We start from the raw sequence: 21,110 nt of genomic DNA, 5'->3' as shown, positions 1-21,110 counted from the left end.
GTCCCCAGTGGAAGTCTCTTTATGCAGGGGTGCTTCCCCTGTACATTGGGGACCTGGTGTGGAAGCTGTTGTATGGGGCTGTACCGTACAACAGGTTTTGAGCAGGTTCACTGTCCATCCTGTGACCGGGAGGAGTCAGTGTACCACGCTTATATGGAGTGTGAGAGGTTGCAGCCCCTGTTTGAGTGTCTGAAGGGGCTGCTGCTCAGGTTCTGGTTACACTTCAGCCCCGTACTCCTCATATACGGGCACCCAGTATGGAAGGGTTGGGCATGAGGAGGACCTACTGGTGGGCATGGCCAAGGCAGCCATTCACGGGTGTAGGCAGCAGAAAGCTAAAGGCTCTGCTGGGGCTGACTGCCTGCCCCTCTCCAAAGATTCTCTCATGCCCAGCTGTCCTTGGAGAGGGAGCGGCCAGGGATTTCCTGTTTTATAGACAGTAGTAATTGTATTTTAATTTGAATCATTCACAGACTTGTAAATACTGCACGTCTGTACTTTGTGTATTTATTGTGTCAAGAAACTTCTATAGTATCCACATCCTTCTTGTAATGAGGTGACCAGAAATGAACACACTATTCCAAGTGAGGTCTAACCAATGTCTTGTATAGCTGTAACATTACCTCACGGCTCTGGAACTCAGTCCCACGGTTGATGAATGCCAACACACAACACCTTCTAAACAACACTGTCACCCTGTGCAGCATCTTTGAGTGTCCTATGGACACAGACCCCAAGATCTCACTCTCAGTCGCTTCCCACTATGGAAACCAGCATAAGCACTGGCCTGATGAGTCTGTAAGGCTCGGGACAGACTTTAACTTTAACTTTCTACAGTAGCCTGAGGTGTATCTCCTCTGGTCCCGGGAACCTATCTAACTTAATACCTGTAAAAAGCTTCAGCACATCCTCTTTATTAATGTCTATACACTCAAGCGTTTCAATCCAATGCAAATCATTCCCACAATTGCCAATGTCCTTTTCCCTGATGAACACTGAAGTATTCATTATGTACCTCCACCACCTCCTCCAGCTCCATACTTGTTTCCACTTTGGCTCCTGATTGGTCTGATTCTCATATGGTTCATCTTCTTGCTTTTCACATAATTGTGGAATGCCTTGGGGTTTTCCTTAATCCTACTCACCAAGGCCTTCTCATGGCCCCTTCTAGCTCTCTTAATTTCATACTTAACCTCCTTTCTGGCACTCTTGTAATTTTCTAGAGCTGTAACAGTACCTAGTTTCTTGAACCTTTCATAAACTTTTCTTTTCTTCTTAACTAGATGTTCTCCATCCTTTGTACACGATAGTTCTTTTACCCTACCATCCTTTCCCTGCCTCAATGGAACATACCTATGCAGAACACCATGGAAATGTTCCCTGAACATTTGCCACATTTCTTCCATGCATTTCCTTGAGAACATCTGCTCCCAATTTATGTTCCCAAGTTCCTGCCTAATGGATCATGTTTCCCCCAACCCAAGTTAAATGTTTTCCCAAATTGTCTGCTCCTATCCCTCTTCAGCACTATGATAAAGGAAACAGAGTTGTGATCATTGTCTCCAAAATGCTCTCCCACCAAGAGATCTGACACACGACCAGGTTCATTTCCCAATACCAGATCAAGTACAGCTTATTCTCTAGTTAGCATATCTACATATTGTATCAGGAAACCTTCCTGGACACAACTAACAAACTCTACCCCATCTAACCCCCTTGTTCCAAGGAGATGCCAGTCAATAATAGGCAAGTTAAAATCACCCATCACAACAACCCTATTATTATTGCACCGTTCCAGAATATGTGTCCCTATCTGATCCTCAATGTCTCTGTTACTATTGGTGTATCTATATTTTATATTATATACATATATTAAAAAAACAACACTGAATTATTGCCTCCTTCCCGTTTCTGACCCACCCATAATAGACAATCCCTCCATGACTTCCACATTTTCTGCAGCTGTGATACTAATCCTGATTAGCAATGTCACTTCCCCATCTCTTTTGCCTCCCTCCATGTCTATTTTGAAATACCTAAACCCTGGCACACTCAGCAGCCAACCCTGCCTCTGAGACATCCAAGTCTCTGCAATGGCCACAACATCATAGTTCCACGTATTGATCCACGCTCTAAGTTCTTCTGCCCTGCTCATGATACTCCTTGAATTAAAATACTGTAGACACATCGCAAACCATCTGGCTGAATGCTTTTTTTGCTCTATCGTCTGCCTATCCTTCCTCAAACTCTCTACAAGCTGTCACTACTTGTGCACTAACTATTCCATCATCTCTCTCTTCACTTTGGTTTCCATCCCACTGCAAATCTACAAATTTTGTACTTTAAACGCTCCCAAAAACATTAGCAAACCTCTTCCTAGGATATTGGTTCGCTCAGTTCAGATGCTCTTATCTTAGTAAGCAGTCTCATCTATGGTTTCTAGTCAACGGCCTCCTGAAAGTCCAAATATACAACATCCACTGCATCCCTTTACCTATCCTTCTTGTAGTCTCCTCAAAGAATTCTAATAGGTTTGTCAGGCAAGATTTTCCCTTAAGTAAATCATGCTAACATTGTCCTATCTTGTCCTGTGTCACCAAGTACTTTACTTTCTCCCTATCAAATTTCAAGTTGAATTCAAATCATAATGTGATCATTGCCTCGAGATAAAAAGCCATCTTGTAGGTATTCAACAAATTCACTCTTAAGATCCATTTCCGACCTGAATTTCCCAATCAAACTGCATCCTGAAATCTCCCATTACTATCATAACATTGCCCTTTTGATACACCCTTTCTATTTCCTGTTGTAATCTGTGGTCAACATCCCAGCTACTGTTGGGAGGCCTGTATATAACTGCCATCAGGGTGTTTTTACCCTTGTAGTTTTCTAACTCAATCCACATGGATTCAACATTTTCTAATCCTATGTCACATCTTTTTAACTGATTTGATGTAATTCTTTACCAGCAGAGCCATGTCACTCGCTCTGCCAACTCTCCTAATCCTCCAATACAACATGTAACCTCAACTCTCAACTACAACCATCCTTCAGCCACGATTCAGTGATGGCCACAACATCATACCTGACAATCGGTAATGGTGCAGCAACATCATCCACCTTGTTTCTTATACTTCCTGCATTGAGATATAACACTTCGAGTTATGACATTGTAGCTATTTGTGAGACTTGGTTACAGGAGGTGCAGGACTGGCAGCTCAGTATTCCTGGGTATCCACTGTTTTCAATGTGACAGAGCAGGAGCAATTTAAGGAGTGGTGGTGTTACTAGTCAGGGAAATTGTCACTGCAGTGCTCCATCAGGACAGACTAAAGAATCCACCTAGTGAGATATAAGAAAGATATGACCATGTCAATGGGACTATATTACAGACCACCCAAGAGTCCTAGTGATTTAAGGGAACAAATCTGTAGAAAGATCACTGACTGTTGCAAGAAACGCAAGTTTGTAGTAGTAGGTGATATAAACTTTCCACAAGTTGAGTTGCAATCACGTACTGTAAAAGGATGAGATGGGATAAAGTTTGTCAAATGTGTTCAGGAAAATTTCCTTCCACAGTAAGTAGAAGTCCCAATGAGAGAGGAGAGATGCTGGACCAGATATTACAGAATAACAAAGGGCAGGTGACAGAAGTTTGTGTAGGGTAACACTTTGCATCCAGTGACGACAATGCCGTTAGTTTCAAAGTAAGTATGAAAAGAGATAGGCTTGTCCCGTGGATTGAGATTTTAAATTGGAGAAAGACTAATTTTGATGGTTTCGGAAGTCATCTGGCATGTGCTGTTTGGGACACTCTTTTCTGGCAAAGGTATAGTTGCAAAGTGAGAGGCCTTCAAACACAAGCTTGTATGTGCCTGTCAGAATAAAGGGTACAAGTGTAGGGAATCTTGGTTTTCAGGAGGTATTGAGGCCTAGATAAGAGCGAAAAAAAAGAGGTGCATAGCAGGTGTAGTTAAGTAGGAACAAACGAGGTGCTTATAGAGTACAAGAAATGCAAGAGAACACTTAGGAAAGAAATTCCTCCATATACCTGTCCAGTATTCTCTTAAATTTCACTAGTGTATCTGCCTCCACCACTGACTCAGGCAGTGCATTCCATGCACCAACCACTCTCTGAGTGAAAAACCTTCCTCTAATATCCCCCTTGAACTTCCCTCCCCTTACCTTAAAGCCATGTCCTCTTGTACTGAGCAGTGGTGCCCTGGGGAAAAGGCGCTGGCTGTCCATTCTGTCTATTCCTCTTAATATCTTGTACATCTCTATCATGTCTCCTCTCATCCTCCTTCTCTCTAAAGAGTAAAGCCCTAGCTCCCTTAATCTATGGTCATAATGCATACTCTCTAAAACGGGCAGCATCCTGGTATATCTCCTCTGTACCCTTTCTAATGCTTCCACATCCTTCCTATAGTGAGGCAACCAGAACTGGACACAATACTCCAAGTGTGGCCTAACCAGAGTTTTATAGAGCTGCATCATTACATCGCGACTCTTAAACTCTGTCTCTTGATTTATGAAAGCTAACACCCCATAAGCTTTCTTAACTAACCTATCTACCTGTGAGGCAACTTTCAGGTATCTGTGGACATGTACTCCCAGATCTCTCTGTTCCTCCACACTACCAAGTATCCTGCCATTTACTTTGTACTCTGCCTTGGAGTTTGTCCTTCCAAAGTGTACCACCTCACACTTCTCTAGGTTGAACTCCATCTGCCACTTCTCAGCACACTTCTGCATCCTATCAATGTCTCTCTGCAATCTTCGACAATCCTCTACACTACCTACAACACCACCAACCTTTGTGTCATCTGCAAAGTTGCTCTAGCGGACAAGGTGTAGGAGAATCCCAAGGGATTCTCCAGACATGTTAAGAGCAAAAGGATTGCAAGGGACAAAATTGGTCTTCTGGAAGACTAGAATGGTAATCCATGCATAGAGCCAAAATAGATGGAGGAGATCTTAAATGGCATTGGCATTCAGGATGAGGTAATAAATTGGATTCTACATTGGCTTTGTGGGAGAAGCCAAGGTAGTAGTAGAAGGTTGTCTCTCTGACTGGAGGCCTATGACTAGTAGAGTGCCGTGGGATTGGTGCTGAATCCTTTGCTGTTTATCATCCAGATCATTGATATGGATAAAAATGTGGTTAACTGGATCAGCAAATCTGTGGATGATACCAAGATTGGGGGTGTAGTGGGCAGTGTGGAAAGCGATCATGGCTTGCAGTGGGATCTGCATCAGCTGCAAAAATGGACTGAATAATGGTAAATGGAATTTATTGCAGTCAAGTGTGAGGTTTTGCACTTTGGTAGAATCAACCAGTGTTGGTCTTACACAGTGAACGGTAGGGCACTGAGGGGTGTGGTAGGACAAAGGGACCTGGGAATACAGGTACATAATTTACTGGAAGTGGCATTACAGGTAGATAGGGTCATTAAGAAAGCTTTTGGCACATTGGCCTTCATAAATCAAACTATTGAGTATGGGAGTTGGGATGTTATGTTTAAGTTGTATCAGACACTGGTGAGGCCTCATTTATAGTATTGTGTGCAGTTTTGATCACCTACCTACAGGAAAGATATAAGCAAGGTTCAAAGAGTGTAGAGAAAATTTACAATGACATTGCTAGGTCTAGAGGACCAAGTTATAAAGAAAGATTGAATGGATTAGGACTGTATTCTTTAGAATGTAGACGATTGAGAGGAGATTTGATAAGAGGTATACAAAATTAAGAGGGGTGTAGATAGGGTAAAATCAAGCAGGCTTTTTCCGCTGATGTTGGGTGGGACTACAACCAGAGGTCATGACTTAAGGGTGAAAGATTAAAAGTTTAAGGGGAACACGAGTGGAAACCTTCAGAGGGTTGTGAGAATGTGGAATGAGCTGCCAGCACAAGTGGGCTATGCCAGCTCAATTTCAGAGTTTTAAGAGAAGTTTGTATAGGTACATGGATGGTAGGGATATGGACAGCTATGGTCCTGGTGCAAGTTGATGGCGATAAACAGTTTAAATGGTTTGGCATGGGCAAGATGAGCCAAAGGGCCTGTTTTTGTGCTGTACTTCTCTACAAATCTATGACGAATCAAGAATCTGTCAACTTCTGCCTATGAGAAATAATTTGAGATGTGGGCGGGGGGGGGGGGGGGAAACAACAGAATGGAAAACATAGAACACAGAACAGTACATTATAGGCCCTTCGGCCCACAATGTTGTGGTGACCCTCAAACCCTGCCTCCCATATAACCCCCCACCTTAAATTCCCCCATATACCTGTCTAGTAGTCTCTTAAATTTCACTAGTGTATCTGCCTCCACCACTGACTCAGGCAGTGCATTCCATACACCAACCACTCTGAGTGAAAAACCTTCCTCTAATATCCCCCTTGAACTTCCCTCCCCTTACCTTAAAGCCATGTCCTCTTGTACTGAGCAGTGGTGCCCTGGGGAAGAGGCGCTGGCTGTCCACTCTGTCTATTCCTCTTAATATCTTGTACACCTCTATCATGTCTCCTCTCATCCTCCTTCTCTCCAAAGAGTAAAGCCCTAGCTCTCTTAATCTCTGATCATAATGCATACTCTCTAAACCAGGCAGCATCCTGGTAAATCTCCTCTGTACCCTTTCTAAAGCTTCCACATCCTTCCTATAGTGAGGCGACCAGAACTGGACACAATACTCCAAGTGTGGCCTAACTAGAGATTTATAGAGCTGCATCATTACGTCGCATCTCTTAAACTCTATCCCTCGACTTCTGAAAGCTAACACCCCATAAGCTTTCTTAACTACCCTATCTACCTGTGAGGCAACTTTCAGGGATCTGTGGACATACACCCCCAGATCTCTCTGCTCCTTCACACTACCAAGTATCCTGCCATTTACTTTGTACTCTGCCTTGGAGTTTGTCCTTCCAAAGTGTACCACCTCACACTTCTCTGGGTTGAACTCCATCTGCCACTTCTCAGCCCACTTCTGCATCCTATCAATGTCTCTCTGCAATCTTCGACAATCCTCTACACCATCTGCAACACCACCAACCTTTGTGTCGTCTGCAAACTTGCCAACCCACCCTTCTACCCCCACATATAGGTCATTAATAATAAAAAAAAAACAAAAAGTAGAGGTCCCAGAACAGATCCTTGTGGGACACCACTAGTCACAACCCTCCAATCTGAATGTACTCCCTCCACCATGACCCTCTGCCTTCTGCAGACAAGCCAATTCTGAATCCACCTGGCCAAACTTCCCTGGATCCCATGTCTTCTGACTTTCTGAATAAGCCTACTGTGTGGAACCTTGTCAAATGCCTTACTAAAATCCCTGTAGATCACATCCACTGCACTACCCTCATCTATATGCCTGGTCACCTCCTCAAAGAACTCTATCAGGCTTGTTAGACACGATCTGCCCTTCACAAAGCCATGCTGACTGTCCCTGATCAGACCATGATTCTCTAAATGCACATAGATCCTATCTCTAAGAATCTTTTCCAACAGCTTTCCCACCACAGTCATAAGGCTCACTGGTCTATAATTACCTGGACTATCCTTACTACCTTTTTTGAACAAGGGGACAACATTCACCTCCCTCCAGTCCTCCGGTACCATTCCCGTGGACAACGAGGACATAAAGATCCTAGCCAGAGGTTCAGCAATCTCTTCCTTTGCCTCCTGGAGAAGCCTAGGGAATATTCCATCAGACCCCGGGGACTTATCCGTCCTAATGTATTTTAACTCCAACACCTCCTCTCCCTAAATATTAACTTGCTCCAGAACATCAACCTCACTCATATTGTCCTCACCATCATCAAGTTCCCTCTCAGTGGTGAATACCGAAAAGAAGTATTCATTGACGACCTCGCTCACTTCCATAGCCTCCGGCACATCTTCCCACTTTTATCTCTAATCGGTCCTACCTTCACTCCTGTCATCCTTTTGTCCTTCACATAATTGAAGAATGTCTTGGGGTTTTCCTTTACCCTACTAACCAAGGCCTTCTCATGCCCCCTTCTTGCTCTTCTCAGCCCCTTCTTAAGCTCCTTTCTTGCTACCCTATATTCCTCAATAGACCCATCTGATCCTTGCTTCCTAAACCTCATGTATGCTGCCTTCTTTCACCTAACATCCTGCAAGAGATGCTTAAACATCGACCACATGTCCATAGTACATTTCCCTGCAAAAACATCATCCCAATTCACACCCGCAAGTTCTAGCCTTATAGCCTCATAATTTGCCCTTCCCCAATTAAAAATTAAAAGTAAATGGGAAGGAGAGTTCAGGAGAGATTACAGAACATGAAAATGTTTTCAATGGGATAAAATTTTGACTTCAGTTAACATGGAGTCAAAAATCAAAATGGGTGACGAATACAGGACTGAAGCCATTATATTTGAATGCACAGAGTTTAGGGAATAAAGTAGATGATCTAGCAGTGTGGTTGGAGATTGGCAGGTATGATGTGTGGGTTTCACTGAGTTGTGGCCAAAAGAAGATTATAGCAGGGAACTTAACATTCAATGATACATATTGAATTCATATTGTCGAAAGGACAGGCAGGTAGGCGGAGGAGGGTGGAGTGGCTCTGTTGGTAAAAAAAAATTCTTAGAAGGAAGTGACATAGGATTGGAAGATGGAGAATCCTTGTGTGTAGAATTCACCCTGCAGTTTGAGAGTAAGAAGCTAAAATTTGATTGAGGTCATGGATTCTATATAGATTACAAAAGAGGAAGTGTGTGCTGCCTTTGATTGACAAGGTGTTTCCTTGAACCTCATGAGAGGTAAATGCAGAATTTGCAGCGATATTCAAATCATCCCTAGCAACAGGTGAAGTTCCAGAGGATTGGATGATAGCCACTGTTGTTCCACTGTTTAAAGAAGGCTCTCAAAATAAACCAATAGGCTGGTGAGCCTGACATCAGTTGTGTAAAGTATTTGGAAGGTATTCTAAAGGATTAAATATGAGGATTTGGATGGACAGAGACTGATTAGAGTAGTCAGCATGGCTTTGTGCATGATAGGTCACATCTAACTAATCTTATAGCATTTTGAAGAAGTTACCAGGAAAGTTGATGGAGACAAGGCAGTAGATATCGTCTACATGGACTTTAGCAAGGTGTTTGACAAGGTCCCGCAAGGGATGTTGATCAGAAAGGTGCAGTCGCTTGGCATTCAAGGTGAAGTAGTAAATTGGATTCTCCCACAAATTGGCTTTGTGGGAGAATCCAGAGAGTGTAGAAGATGGTTGCCTCTGTGACTGGACATCTGTGACTAGTGATGAGCTGCTGGGATCAGCACTGGGCCTGTTGTTGTTTGTCATCTATACCAATGATCTGGATGATAACGTGATTAATTGGATCAGCAAATTTGCAGATGACACCAAGATTAGGGGTGTAGAAGACAACAAGAAAGACTATTACAGCTTGCAATGGGATCCGGACCAGCTGGGAAAATGAGCTGAAAATTGGCAGATAGAATTTAATGCAGACAAGTGTGAGATTTTACACTTTGGTAGGACCAACCATCATAGGTCTTACGTAATGCACTGAGGAAGACAGGAGATGTGATGTTATATTGAAATTGTATAAAATGTTGGTGAGGCCTAATTTGGAATATTGTGTGTAGTTCTGATCACCTATCTACAGGAAAGACCTCATTAAGATTGACAGAGTTCAGAAAAAATTTACAAGGATGTTGCTAGAACTTGAGGACCTGAGTTATAGGAAAAAAGTTGAATAGGTTAGGACCTTATTCCCTGGAGTACCTGGAGTATAGGAGAACGAAGGGAGACTTGATAGAGGTATACAAAATTGAGCGGTTTAGATTGGGTAAGTGCAAGCAGGATTCCCCCCCCCCCCCCCCCCAACAGAGGTTGGGTGAGACTACAATTATAGGTCATGGGTTAAATGATAAAGGTGAACTTTTTAAGGGAAACACGAGGGGGAACTTCTTTGTTCACAGATTGGTGAGAGTATTGAATGAATTGTCAACAGAAATGATGGATCGATAAGAAATAGAATCAGGAGTAGGGTATCTGGCCCTTCAAGCCTGCTCCGCCATTCAATAAGATCCTGGCTGATCTGACCATAGACTCATTTCCACCTACCTGCCTTTTCTCCTTAACCCTTAATTCCCCTACTGTGCAAAAATATATCCAACCTTGTCTTAAATACATTTACTGAGGCAGCCTCCACTGCTTCATTGGGCAGAGAATTCCACAGATTCACCACCCTCTGGGAAAAGCAGTTCCTCCTCATCTCCATCTTAAATCTACTCCCCCGAATCTTGAGGCTATATCCTAAGTCCTCACCCTTGAGGCTATTCAGGATTAAGTTCAACACTTAAAGAGAAATTTGGACAGGGACAAGTAAAGAAGGCTATGGTCCGGGCATAGGTCAATGGGACTAAGCAAAATTAAATTCGGCATGAACTAGATGGGCTGAAAGGCCTGTTTCTGTGCTGTAGTGTTCTATGAGCTCTATGGATGTATCGGTACTACAGTGGAGTTAAGGGAATTAGAGGCATGAGAGAGGAGCAGACTATAGTTAATTGGAATGGGACACCTGCAAGAATGACAGCAGAACAGCAGTGACCAGGGTTTCTGGGAGCTATTCAGAGGGCACATGATAGTTACATCCTAAAGAAGTAGTATTCTAAAGGCAGGACAGTGCATCCATGACTGAAAAGAAAAGTTAAAGTCAACATAAAAGCAAAAGACGAGGCACATGGTAGAGCAAAAAAAATAGTGGGAAGATAGAGGATTGGAAAGCTTTTAAAAAACAGAAGGCAACCAGAAAGAGAAAGGAGTAAAGATGAAATATGAGGGTAAGCTAGCCAACAATGTTAAAGAAGACACCAGAAGTTTTTTCACATATATAAAGAATAAGAGGTGAGAGTGAATACAAAATGCTTGGGAAATAATCCTAGAGAGGTAGTAATAAGGGACAAAGCAATGGCCTCATAACTATACACCGCATCCACTGCTCTATCTTCATCGATAAATATACCATAGACCACATCCACTGTCCTACCTTCATTAATATATTATACGCCGCATCCACAGCCCTACCTTCATTAATATATTATACACCGCATCCACTGCCCTACCTTCATCAATAAATATACTGTAGACCACATCCACTGCTCTATCTTCATCAATATACTGTAGACAACGTCCACGGCTCTACCTTCATCATTGTACTTTGTAACAAAGTCAGTCCAAGAGATCTAACTCTGTCCTATAGGTCATTTCCCTGGCACAGAGACAGAGATGCCCCCTACTCCCCCACTGATGCGCCTTCCTCCTCTTTCCCTCAGGTGGCTCCCTCCTTTGGTCTGCCTTGGATACCATGGGGAGGGCAGCACCCACCTCATCCACCTGCCGTTTGTAGAGGTCGAAAGTGATGTTGAAGAGGACCTTGAGGATTTCCATGGCACAGTCAGTCAGCTCCTGAGCCAGTGGAGGGTCACCCTGGTCTCGGGCAGCCACCTCCAGGCTGCTGACCCATCGCACAGCCATTGTGTGCTCCAGGACATCGGTCAGCAGGCGCACACCCCGCAGCTCATGGCCCAGCTGTCGGCGGATATCAAGCCTAAGAGCTGTCAGGAGGAACAATAGCCGGAGATCAAAGAACCGGACGCTGGAGTACAACTGCTTATCGCCAAGTCTAAGTCGCCGGCAGAGGCCCACCACCAAGCCACTGTCCGCACACACCTCCTGGGCTGCAGTGCTGTTGAATACCACATTACAGAGGCACTTTAGAGCCTCCATCATCACGTCGGGGTCAGGCAGCCCCCCCTCTCGCTCCATCTCGCTTTCAATCCCAGCATGCCTGGCTAACAACTCCAGGGCCGCACTGCCACTGAATGGCCTCAGGTTGGTCTTCTCCCGGGAAAGGATGCGCAGGCAGCCCAGGCCAGCTAGCTGGCAGGCTGGCTGCAAGGTCCGGTCCAGGAGACAAAGTACCGCCTGTCCCAGTCGCTGTGGGCAGAATGAGAGAGATAAAATTACACCTTGGCACTGTACACAACTCAACATCCCTACATAGGTCTGTACATCTCCAGAATTCCCTACCTGTCCCCAAGGATGTCGTGGTGAACTGGCATCTTCCCTCCAACACACCCCAACAAACTGCTAGAGTGAGAAAGCACTGGGAGAAGTCAGGAGAATGGGGTTGATAGAGATAATACAGTAAATTGGCTATGACTGAATGGTGGACCCGACTCAATGGGCCAAATGGCCTAAAATCAGCTCCTAGTCCTCTAACATTACAGCACAGTACAAACCCTTTGGCCCACAATGTTATGCTGTCCTTTTAACCTACTCTCCCCATATAGCCCTCCATTTTTTCTTCTTTCATTCATATGGCTATCTAAGGGTTTCTTAAATGTCTTTAATGTATCTGTCTCTACCAGCTCATTCCACACACTTACCATTCTCTATAAAAAAAACTCTGACATCCCCCCTATACTTTACACAAATCACCTTAAAATGATCAAACATGAGGAAATCTGCAGATGCTGGAAATTCAAGCAACACACACAAAACGCTGGTGGAACACAGCAGGCCAAGCAGCATCTATAGGGAGAAGCACTGTCGACGTTCCGGACCGAGACCCATCGTCAGGACCTGTGTTGTTTACCTTAAAATGATGCCCCTTTGTATTTCTGCTCAGAGAAAAAAGGTCTTTGGCTGTCCTGTCCATCTATGCCTCGTGTCATCTTGTACACCTCTAGCAAGTCACCTCTCACCCTCCTTCACTCCAAAGAGAAAAGCCCCAGCTCACTCAACCTATCCTTAAAAGACATGCTCTCTAATCAAGGCAGCATCCTAGTAAATTGCCTCTGCACTCTCTCTAAAGCTTCCACATCCTTTCTATAATGAGATGACCAGAACTGAACACAATATTCCCAGTGTGGTTTATAGAGCTGCAACATTACTGGAGAAGATGTGCTCTTCCCCTCAGCTCACTATGGGAAGGGTATGACTCAGAGGGAGAGAATGCAGAACAGATTCACAAAGATGTTGCCAGGAGAGGAAGGTTTTACTTTTAAGGAGAGGCTGGGTAGATATCCCAGGAGTGAGTGAGAGAGGGTGGGAGGTGTGTAAAATCATCAGAGGTGGTAGAAAGCAGAGATAGGAATGTCCAAAACTACATAAAACCAACGTATTTACAGTGCAAACCCAGTTATGGAATTGAATGAATGTCAAAGGTGTGTGGTTAGAGTCTCTTGCAGGACAGATCACAACCTGACACAGACGGCATGACACCTATCACTGTTGTCAGTGGCAGCTTCATCCCCAAATCTGTCCCAATGATGGAAGGCAGGTCACTGATGAAACACTGATGTAGTTGGGTTAACAATCTCCTGACATTCACACTCGGGCACACCATCCTACATCAAGGGCAGGCACTGACCTGTTTGGAATTCAACACTTGGTCAAGGAGTACAAACCCATCCCGAACTCCTGCCTTTGCCCTCAACTCAGTGCCTCCACATTCGAATTCCTTTCTGATGTCCCTGCAGAATTGAAGCTTCTGATCTATGTCCATAGTTACGACCAAATCGATAACCTCTCCCTACATTAGGAGTTAGTGGCTTGGGTGACTTGCCAGGGGCAGGGTTGGTGGGCAGAGGAGTTGCTTTAATGTGCCAACTGCCAGGCTTGGGTTTAGCAGCTCCTCCTCCCCTGCCAGCAAGACCCAAGGTCTGTAGAACAACATCACACAAACACAGAGGGCAGGACACACCTTTGGGACCAATTTGATGAATGTTAAAAACATCAACAACACACAAATAGCTCCCCACGGATCCTCTGAAAACAAGATATCTGGCTGAGTCCAGGTGCGATTCTATACATCCACTAGAAGCAAGGGGATAATATGGGAGAGGGTAGGACCACTCAAGGATAAAGGGGGAAACATTTGCTTGGATACAAAAGATGTGAGTGAAGTAGTTAATGAGTACTTACCAAGAGTATTGACCAAGAAGGACTCAGAGGATAGAGAGATCAGTGCCAAGAATTCTAATATGCTCAGGCACTTATAAATAAAGGAGAAGGTAGTGTTGGCTCTTTTAAAGGGCATCACAGAGTCTACAGAAGGGAGACAAAATAGCACCAACCTCATGAACCCTGTACAGATTACAGAGGAGGTGGTGTTTGCTGCCCTGAAGCAAATCAGGGTGGATAAATCCCCAGGGCCTGACAAGGTGTTCCCTCAGACCCTGCAGGAAGCAAGTGCAGAAATTGCCAGTGCCCTAGCAGAGATATTTAAATCATCCTTAGCGACAGGAGAGGTACCAGAGGATTGGAAAATAGCTGAACCAGGAAATTACAAGCCAGTGAGTCTGATATCAGTTGTAGGAAAGTTATTGGAAGGACTGGACATACAAGCATTTGAATAAACATGGACTGATTGAGGATAGTCAGCATGGCTCCATACCTGGTAGGTCATGTCTAACCAAGCTTACAGAGTTTTTTTTTGAAGAAGTTAACAGGAAAGTTGATGAAGGCAAGGCAATGAATGTTGTCAAAATGGAGTTTAGCAAGACATTTGACAGGGTCCTGTATGGAAGGTTGGTCAAGAAGGTTCTGTTGCTCAGCATTCTGGATGAGATAGTTAATTGGATCAGACATTGGCTTTGTGGGAGAAGGCAGAGAGCAGTAGTAGATGGTTGCCTTTCTGACTGAACGTTTGTGACTAGTGGAGTGCCGCAGGAATCAGTGCTGGGTCCTTTGTTATTTGTCATTGATATCAATGATCTGGATGATAATGTGGGTGACACCAAGATTGCGGGTGAGGTGGAGAGTGAGGAAGGCCATCATGGTTTGCAGAGGTATCTACATCAGCTGGAAACATAGGCTGAAAAATGGCAGGTGGAACTTAATGCAGACAAGTGTGAGGTGTTGCACTTCGATAGGACCAACCAGGGTAGGTCTTACAGTGAATGGTAGGGCACTGAGGAGTGTGGTAGGACAAAGGGATCTGGGAATACAGGCCCAAAATTCATTGAAGTCAAGTCAAGTAAAGAAAGCTTTTGGCAAATTGGCCTTCATAAATCAAAGTATCGAATACAGGAGATGTGATGTCATGTTGAAATTGTATAAGATGTTAGTGAGGATTTTGAAAGAGTACAGAGAAAATTTACAAGGATGGTGCCGGGTCTGGAGGACCTGAGTTATATGAAAGATTGAATAGGTTCAGACCTTATTCCATGGAGTGGAGAAGATTGATATGAGATTTGATAGAAGTACACAAAATTATGAGGGGTACAGATAAGGTAAATACAAGCAGGCTTTTTCCACTGAGGTTGGATGGAGATACAACCAGAGATCATGGATTAAGGGTGAAAGGTGAAAAGTTTAATTGGAACAGAACAGAAAACTTTTTCATTGTGAAAATGTGGAATGAGCTGCCAGCACAAATGATGTATGCTAGCTTGATTTCAATGTTTAAGCAAAGTTTGGATAGGTACGTGGATGGTAGGGATATGGACAGCTATGGTTCCGGTGCAGTTGAGGTATGGAGGGCTATGGGAGTAAGCAGTTTAAAATATTTTGGCATGGATTAGATGGGCCAAAGAGCCTGTTTCTGTGCTGTATTCTTCTATGATTCCATGACACTAAGATTGGAAGTGCAGTGGATAGCATAGACTCTCATCTAGAGTAGATGAGAACAAGAAAAAGCATGACACCGGAGATTGCACAAGAGCAGTGCAGCTTCATTGAAGATAGTGGAACACAAAATACATTTCTTCATCCTTGGAATTATTTGTGAGTGCACTAGAGAGGATCAGAAAGACCTATACCTATATGTCATCAATTATACCAAAGCTTTTGATGAGGTGAGACATGAAAAGCTTATAAAGATCCTTAAGTTCTTGGACATTGATGGGAAAGATATCACAATCTTCAGAAATTTGTTTTGGGAACAAAGAGCAGGAATGAAAGTGATTTGTTCCAATTAAGAGGGGAATCAGGCAGGGTTGATCTCTCTTCTGACCTATTCAACCTTTATAGCAAGAAGATTTTAAGAAAAATTAGCAGTATTCCAGGCATGATAATTGGTTGATACAATTTAAACAACCTGCGATATGTAGATGACACAGTGCTGATAGCTACTTCGAAAGAGAAGCACCAAGAAATATACTGGATAAAGTCAAAGAAAGTACAAAGAGAGGGTTGACCGCAAGACTGAATGTACGGTTGTCACCAAGAAAGTACAGAAATGTGAACTGGAAGTGGACAACGAAACAGTCAAACAGATGTGGAATTTCAATTACTTGGAGCATGATAACATCTGACAGTAGGGCTGATGTTGAAATTAGGAGGAGGATGGAGATTGCTAAATGCCTGCTCGAGCGTTTGAGCAAGATACTAAAGAATAATAATTTCTATGGGTAGGAAACTCAAGTGTTGCAGCACAGCGTTCATTCCACACTAACATATGGAGTGAATATTGGACAACATCAAAGCAAAATAACGCTACAGAAATGTGGCTTTTGAGAATAATGATGAAAATATCGGGGAGGTACGCAGTAAAAAATAAATAAGTGTTGCGAAAAACTGGAATAAGAAGAGAGCAGATATTAATTTTAAAAAGGCAGTTGGAATTTCTGGGATATGTACCAGGGAAAGAGAAGCTCGAACACCTTTCAATGATGGTAAAAATTGATGGAAGAAAAAGTTGCGATCAGCTGCGCATGGCATTCATGAGTTACTAGGGAAAGACAGGCAGAAGTTTTGAAAAGGTTATTGGAACTAGTCAGATTAAAGACAGATGGAAGACCATTATGCACAAAACATTGGAGGAACTCAACAGGTTGGGCAGCATCCATGGAAACGAACAGTAAACATTTCCAGCCAAGACCCTTCGTCAGGACATCTCCCACACATCATATGACATGACACAGAATGATGAGATAGAATAGGCAGTATCTTTTTCCTAGGATTGAAATGTCTAATAAGAGGGCATGCATTTAAGGTATTAAGAAAAGGGGGTTAATTTCAAAACGAGATGTGAGGAGTAAGTTTTTTTTAAAAAAAAGAGAGTGGTGGATGCCTGGAATGTGCTGCCTGGGGCGGTGGTAGAGCCAGATACATTAGGGACTTTTAAGAGACGTTTAGATAGGCACATGAATGCGAGGAAAATGGAGGGATCTGGGCATTGTGTAGACAGACAACATTAGTTTGTTGGTCATTAAATCTTTCTCTCTCACCTTCCATGTACGTCACCCAGTTTTAGACCCTACTACCCTGGGGCAAAGATTGAACCATCAATCTAACCTGTGGCCCTCAAGGTAAAGTCATCCCTCAAATGTAAACTCCAGAGAAGACAGTCCCAGTTTATCCAGCTCCTTCAGAACCCCCCCTTCCCCCCCCCCCCAGTACTGATAACATCCTTATGCAATTTTTGTCAGGGAACAGTGAATCTGGATACCAAGCTTTCTCTATTCATCACACCCTTTTGAGAGTACAGCACAGTACGTAGTCACCATGTTGTGCCAAAGTAATTAAACTAGTGATTAAAAGTTGAACTAAACTAACCCTTTCTACCCACACAAGGTTCATGTGCCTTTAAGTGACAAATATTCAACGGACACTGGCTTTATCACTGTCCTTCACATATGAAAAAAATTAAAGGAAACAATATTAGCCACCAAAGTTTGTAAATAAAACTCTGAATCATCATTCTGTCCCTTCCCTGTGGTCCTACTCTGCACACACTACCCCTCCATTTCTAGTTCTTCGATACCAGGACCCAAATGGTCGGTACATCTATTATTCTAGCAATCCCAATTCACCTTCCAGTTTTGCCTCACCATTGCCAGCACAACCCCCACATTCCCCTATCCACCAGTACACGCTCCTAATGCCCACTCCCCATTCCCTGGTTGATTCCAGCCACCCATCTCCCACTGTGCTGCTCCCATAGTGCCCAGAACCCCTGATCCCCACTTTCACACCTTACCCGTCTCTGGTCTCTCCCCTCCACGTCGAACAGGAAACATTGCGAGTTCTGAAACACAGGGGAGGGAAGTTACAATGGGGCAGCAACTCGCTTGTGTGATTACTACCATTGTGCAGTGACACCATGTGGAACCAAAGAACCAGTGATGCAAGACAGGAGGATCACTGCTATACCTGATCACACCAATGAGCAGGACTCTGCCCAGAGGTTCAAGATTGCTTAATGTCATTTCCAGTACACAAGTGTACAGGAGAACAAAATGAGGTACGAAAAAACACAGTAAGATAAAGAACACATTAATAGAAAACACAATAAATATAAATACACACGATAGATTATATGTATAGATTGATTGCATGTCTATAAATTTACACTAGGTACAGGTGCATACAGGGAAGGTAACTTTGAGTCTGATGGTCCTGGTATGGATGCTACATAGCCACCTCCACGATGGGAGTGGAACAAACAGTTCATGAGCAGGATGGGTGGGACCCTTCATGATGTTGCTAACATTTCTTTGGTCCCTCATGAGAACAGAAGCAATGAGGGTAGGCCATTTGACCCAGAACCTGATCTGTATCATTTTCGTGTCCATTCCTGCATCCAGAAACGTATCGAACTCTGATATGAAGGAAAGTGATGACTGAATGTTCCAGCTCTTTCTCCAGAGAGATCCCCTCAACTACCCCTCACAGTCAATGCTTGTCAATACAATTAAATGTTCTGAGAGTCTCTGAGCCTTCACCGCTCCCCTAGACAGTGTGTTCAACATTACAAACACCTTCTGAGTAAAAACTCTTCATCATATCACCGCACACAAAATGCTGAAGGACCAATAGAACACAGGAGCACAATGAGGCCACTTGGCCCGTCGGGTCAAAGCCGCAGTTCCATCACGGCCCAAATATTATCCCTCTCAACCCCATTCACCCTGTAACCCCTGAAGCCCTTATTAAGAACTTATCAAACTCCACTTCATATATACCCAATGACTTGGTCTCCACGGCTGTCTGTGGCAACGAATTCCACACATTCACTACCCACTGGCTAAAGAAATTCCTCCTCATCTCCCTTCTGAATGGATGTTCCTCTATTCTGAGGCTGTGCCCTCTGGTTCAAGACTCCATCACAATAGGACACATCTTCTCCAAATCCACTCTATCCAGACCTTTAAATATTCAAAAGTTTTCAATGGTATTTCCCCTCATTCTTCTAAACTTCAGCAAGTACAGGCCAAGAGGTTTCAGATGGCGTTAGCTCTCTCATTCCAAGAAAAAAAATCGTGAACCTTCTCTGGACCCTCTCCAATACCAGCACATCTTTTCTTTGATAAGGAAGCAAAAACTGCTCCCACTACACCAAGTATGGTCTGTACGGTCTGACCAATGCCTTATAAAGCTTCAGCAACATATCCTTGCTCTTGTATTCTAGTCCTTTCAAAATGAATACTAACATTGCATTTGCCTTCCTTACCAACAACTCAACCTTCAATTTAACCTTTAGGGAATCCTGCACAAGGATTCACAAGTCCCTTTGCAGCTCTGATTTTTGAATTCTCTCTCCATTTAAAGATAGTCTATGTTTTTATTTCTTTGACGAAAGTGCATAGCATGGAAACAATGAAAGCTACCCCAGTATATTTCCCCTCTTTTTACACTACATATACAACATACATACACATCTCTTATTGTAATTAATAGTTTTTATTATGTATTGCTGCCACAAAATAACAAATTTCCTGACATATTGCAGTGGTATGAAACTTGAATCTGACACATTTTCCAACACTATATTCCATCTTCGTCCATTCTCACAATCTGTCAAAGATCTTCTACAGTTTCCTGGCTTTCTCAACACTACCCACCTCTCCATCCATCTTCATATCATCTGCAAACTTGCCAACACCAACTCCTATGGAACAGCACAAGCCACCAGCAGTAAATCAGAACCACCCTGGTCGCCGTTACACGGCAATTTTGCCCTTTATTCCCAGTCTTTGTCTCCTGATAATCAGCCAATGCACCATCCACTTTCCTGTAATACCACATGCTTGAAGCCTCATGTGCAGCACTTTGTCAAAAGCCTTCTGAAAATCCAAGTACAGAACAACCACCGATTCTCTTGCACAGCACTGCACCTGTGCAGAGAAGACCACATGGTTGTGCGACTCGTCTGCACAGTACCCTGTCTGCACAGAGTACTGTAACTATGTACAGAGTCACACACAGTACCCCACACTGCACCTGTGCACAGGGTCCCACACAGTACCGCATCCACTCACAGAAACTCCGCGCAGAGAATCCCCATAATTCCGCACCTGCGCAGAACCTCTGCACAGCACTGTACCTGCAAAGGGAACTTCAGACCGTACCCTGCATAGTGCCACACCTGCACACAGGGCCCCACATAGCACCTGTACACAGAATACTCCACAGTACCTTGCATAGTACTGCACCTGTGTGTTAGACCTCATGAAGCACCGCATCTGCAAATAGCACCCTGTACACTGTTTAGCACTTTAGCACTGTTTTCATAGCATTGTTATGGTCTCAGCTTTTATTTTCTGTGTCCTGGCTATCAAAGGCAACCAGATTGTGGGAAGGGTGGGGTGGGGGGGGGTAGGAAGAGGGGAAGTGGGGGGAAAGGAGGAGAAATAAGTCTTGTTTTGCTGTTGCTTCCATACTTATTGTGTTGTCTATGTTCTGCTGAACATGGTGGGCATGTAATGTTGGTGCCAGAATGGGTGGCAACACTTGTGGCTGCTCCTTGGGTGTGTTGACTGTTAACACAAATGACACATGTTCCAATGTACACGTAATAAATAAATGAATCTAAACCAATTCCCTGGAACCAGTGTGGCGAATCCTTGCTGCATCCCCTCTGGGACAGGTCACTGTGCGCCTGTAGCCTGGTCCTCTGGTACAAATGGCCGATGGCTTTGTGTAATAACTACGGCCGAAATGAATGCAGTTCATCACACAGACCTTAAATATGAACAAACCCTCAGAGGTACAAGGGGGGTGCTGGGTGGAATTGATTGGGGAAATGTTGAGTGTATGGTGAATAACTAAGCACTAGCCTTCAAAGTAATAAAATAATATAGAAGAAAGCATAGGGAAGGCCCTTCAGC

At 43.8% G+C, this 21,110-nt stretch overlaps 1 protein-coding gene across 3 annotated transcripts in view; it reads right to left on the bottom strand.

Moving 5' to 3' along the window:
• Positions 1 to 21,110, bottom strand: part of ric8a (RIC8 guanine nucleotide exchange factor A) — a 125,692-nt gene that overhangs the window by 102,513 nt on the left and 2,069 nt on the right. For 2 of the 3 annotated variants that reach the window (XM_059976280.1, XM_059976279.1), the window contains exons 2-3: positions 17,981 to 18,028; positions 11,377 to 11,988 (exon numbers count right to left, since the gene is read on the bottom strand). In XM_059976280.1, coding sequence (XP_059832263.1) covers positions 11,377 to 11,988; positions 17,981 to 18,028 — 660 coding nt within the window. The remainder of the gene's footprint in view (positions 1 to 11,376; positions 11,989 to 17,980; positions 18,029 to 21,110) is intronic. The other variant, XM_059976281.1, reaches the window with a different exon arrangement.

Source organism: Hypanus sabinus, chromosome 7, assembly GCF_030144855.1.
Source record: "Hypanus sabinus isolate sHypSab1 chromosome 7, sHypSab1.hap1, whole genome shotgun sequence".
Lineage (NCBI taxonomy): Eukaryota > Metazoa > Chordata > Chondrichthyes > Myliobatiformes > Dasyatidae > Hypanus > Hypanus sabinus.
Note: the sequence above shows the minus strand (reverse complement) of the source record. Positions and strands in the feature narration are given on the sequence as shown.